The following is a 3272-nucleotide window of genomic DNA, read 5'->3' as shown; positions in this document are numbered from 1 at the left end:
TGCTTTCCTTATTTACTTTTTCAAAGGTGGCATGATTTTTCCCTCAATTATTTTCCGTTTCTCGATTTCCTTTCCTTCCTTGAATCTTCTTTCTTTATTTTTGGGACAACTCCTTAATAACCAGGAAACTTAAAAATGTATATAAACTGGTTATATTGTGTGCAAGAAACCGAGGTGGGACTAAACAAAACCAACCTTTGTGTCTCTATTTAACACAAAAGTGATGTAGCTAGATGGTACGTACCTTACAGCGCACGGTTCAGCCGTGTTTAATTTAACGGGCTGAGGCCCAACCAAGCGATGGGTGAACAGACCAGAAGCCAAAAACAATCGATCATGACGGACGAAGATACGAAAAAACGGGACCAAATCAAGAATACCTATTCTCTTTAATAGTAGGTAAGTATAAGTATAGGTATATATAGATATAAATATAGATAAGGATATATGGATTCTCACTAACGACTGGCTACATCAGTACAGCCTATTCGCAAAAAAAAAAAACCCATCAGTACAGCCCTAGACCGGCTGCGTGTGAAGCTGGAGATAATGGGGCAATGAGGTTGGTGAGAGAATTCTCATAGGATGTTCCCAAATCTTCCTAGTTGTCTGCATGCATGGACTGTTTGGGGAAAAAAAACTCTGGATATGGAAAGGTTCAGACAATCCAGACAAACAGGACCAGCCAGCGACCAGTTCCTTTCTAATATGCCAGCGACCAGTTAAGTGGAATAGTGCAGTACAAGAAAAATCATCAACGGAGAAATGATAGCCGTACTGCACAGTGCGCACAGAAAAAAAACGTTCCTCCTTACTATAATATGCCTATATATAGATCGAACTACCAAAGAGGAAGCTCAAAACTAACAGCACAGCAAGCAACCATGGCTTCTTATGACCAGCAATTCAAGGTTCTCGAGGTACCTCCGATCGTGCAAGAGCTGGTGGGCGCCGGCGTGCAGGAGCCACCGAGCCAGTACGTCCTTCCTGTGCAAGACCGTCCTGCCGCGGCGGTCTCCGAGATGCCCGAGCCCATCCCCATCATCGACCTCAGCCGGCTGTCTGCCGGCAGCGCCGAAGAGTTCGACAAGCTGCGGTCCGCCTTGGAGAACTGGGACCTCTTCCTGGTAATTAAACTTCTTTGCGTTGTCATTTCTTTCATGTGATTGTGATGAAGCTAGTGGTCACCGTCTCATCTCCGGCCGATGTTTCTCCGGGCTGTTGGACATGGAATGGAGCCTAGCTTTCTTGCCGAGGCGATGAAGGTTACGAGAGAGTTCTTCAACCTCCCGCTGGAAGAGAAACAGAAGTACTCAAACATTGTCGACGGCGAGAAGCTGGGCATGGATGGATACGGTAACGACATGGTCGTGAAAGAGAATCAGGTCCTTGACTGGAACGACCGGCTCAATCTCCTAGTGGAACCCGAGTCCCTGAGAACCTACAGACTGTGGCCAACACAACCCCCTTCTTTCAGGTACTTGCCGTCTAGCTCTAGGCTTTTACCATATTTCTTTACAGAGGGAGTACATGGTACATGCTGCTGGAGACTCTGATCATGCATCATGCATGCCTAAAGCGGCATCTATTTTCTCAAACTTATACGTCAGTGCTCCGGCAGTTGATGAGTAACCCAATACAATTGTCTTAATTACCATCCATAATTGTGCAGAGACATCCTGTCTGAGTACACCATCAAGTGCAAAGCGGCGGCTAACCTTGTCTTTCGAAACATGGCCAAGATACTCAATTTACAAGAGGAACACCTGGTAAACATGATCGGCGACAACTCCATCACCCAAGCTATATTCAACTACTACCCTCAGTGTCCAAGGCCGGACCACGTCTTGGGCCTCAAGGCCCACATCGACGGCTCCATAATCACAGTCAACTTCGCCGACGCTGAGGGGCTCCAGCTTCAGAAAAACGGCGTCTGGTACAACGTGCCCATCGTTCCAAATGCATTGGTCATGAACGTAGGAGATATAATGGAGGTACGTACTGTGTGTGTAGGGCTGTAGGCAGCTACATGTATAATTGTTTGACCTTGTCTTGTGGGTTGTAAAGCTGAGATATGATACATCTCTCTATTCCATTTTCCATCCTGGTGCATGCAGATTTTGAGTAATGGGTTCTTCAAGAGCCTGGTGCATAGGGTTGTGACCAATGCAGAGAAAGAGCGCTTGTCGTTGGTCCTGGTCTATACATTGGAGCTAGAGACAGAGCTTGAGCCGGTGTCAGAGCTGGTGGATGACAAGAGGCCTGCGCAATACATGAAGATCAAGCTCCACGACTACATGGAAAAATATCATGACACTTATGCCACAGGGACACTAGCCATCGATGGCGTGAAGATCTGAATATGATTCCGATGTGTACAAGTCCGCTAATGAAGAACTATGCATGGTGAAGTATCTTTCGTGGAGCAGTTTGTAACGAGTTTATATTTTTATGTACCCTTTTCCCCAATTTTTGTGTGTGTACTCCATGTAAAATGTTCGGCAGCTTCTGTGGCCGCATGAAACATTAAAATAAAATGTATCTGCTGTGTGCAACATGTGGATGCAAAGGATGGAATAAAACTTATCAGTTGTGTGCAACATGCAGATGCAAAGGATGGAAAGATAGTTTCTCGCTGGTATGTATCACCTTAAAAATTGATAAGTACCATTGTGCCTCATTTTCATGAAAAAAATTGTGGATTAGCAGTAATAATTCCATGTGCTTCTTTCCTGAAAAATAGACATCCACTAGCATAGAGTGTGTCATCACTAACCGGCAAAAATTTCTCTTCACTGATCGACTGGTGACCTGTCAGTAACTTCTCGTCAGTGATGACTATGTTGGCACTGATCAGTCATAACAAAGTATGTTCAGTGTAGAAGTGATGGAAGAGACTAGGGTAGATCGAAAGTGGGCTGTAATTTAATTGCAGTCAACCAGGTCTTGAACTCAACACCTCTTGACACCAATACCATGTACTCTCTCCGTTTCTTTTTACTCCGTATATAAGATTTGATTAAAGTCAAACTACACAAAATTTTACCACATTTATATAAAAAAATATGAACATCTGCAATACTAAAACTATATAGTATGAAAATACGTATCATGGTGCATCTGATAATATTAATTTCATATTGTGAATGTTTATATTTTTTTAATATAAAGTTAGTCAAACTCTACAAAGCTTGACTTTGACCAAACCTTATATGCGGACTAAAAAGAAACGGAGGGAGTAGAAGTGCATGCTCTAGCCAATAGAACTACAA

General features: G+C 43.6%; 1 protein-coding gene across 1 annotated transcript; it reads left to right on the top strand.

Annotated features, from left to right (window-relative positions):
• Nucleotides 1-878: 878 nt before the first annotated feature.
• LOC125512918 (protein LATERAL BRANCHING OXIDOREDUCTASE 1-like) lies at nucleotides 879-2582 on the top strand. Its single transcript, XM_087527294.1, has 4 exons — nucleotides 879-1127; nucleotides 1239-1477; nucleotides 1673-1994; nucleotides 2118-2582. The coding sequence occupies exons 1-4, from the start codon at nucleotides 885-887 to the stop codon at nucleotides 2358-2360; spliced, it is 1047 nt and encodes a 348-aa protein (XP_087383420.1). The 5' UTR covers nucleotides 879-884; the 3' UTR covers nucleotides 2361-2582.
• The last annotated feature ends 690 nt before the right edge of the window (nucleotides 2583-3272 follow it).

This window comes from Triticum urartu, chromosome 6A (genome assembly GCF_056163025.1).
Source record: "Triticum urartu cultivar PI428250 chromosome 6A, HENAU_Tu73, whole genome shotgun sequence".
Classification (NCBI taxonomy): domain Eukaryota; kingdom Viridiplantae; phylum Streptophyta; class Magnoliopsida; order Poales; family Poaceae; genus Triticum; species Triticum urartu.
The sequence above is the reverse complement of the archived record's forward strand: the minus strand, read 5'-3'. Positions and strand labels throughout refer to the sequence as shown.

Bases quoted from the DNA above. Each gene is read 5' to 3' on its own strand.
- LOC125512918 (XM_087527294.1), top strand. From the start codon at position 885: ATGGCTTCTTATGACCAGCAATTCAAGGTTCTCGAGGTACCTCCGATC. The intron at 1,128-1,238 runs GTAATTAAACTT...CATGGAATGGAG, and splicing joins AGAACTGGGACCTCTTCCTG to CCTAGCTTTCTTGCCGAGGC. The intron at 1,995-2,117 runs GTACGTACTGTG...TGGTGCATGCAG, and splicing joins ACGTAGGAGATATAATGGAG to ATTTTGAGTAATGGGTTCTT.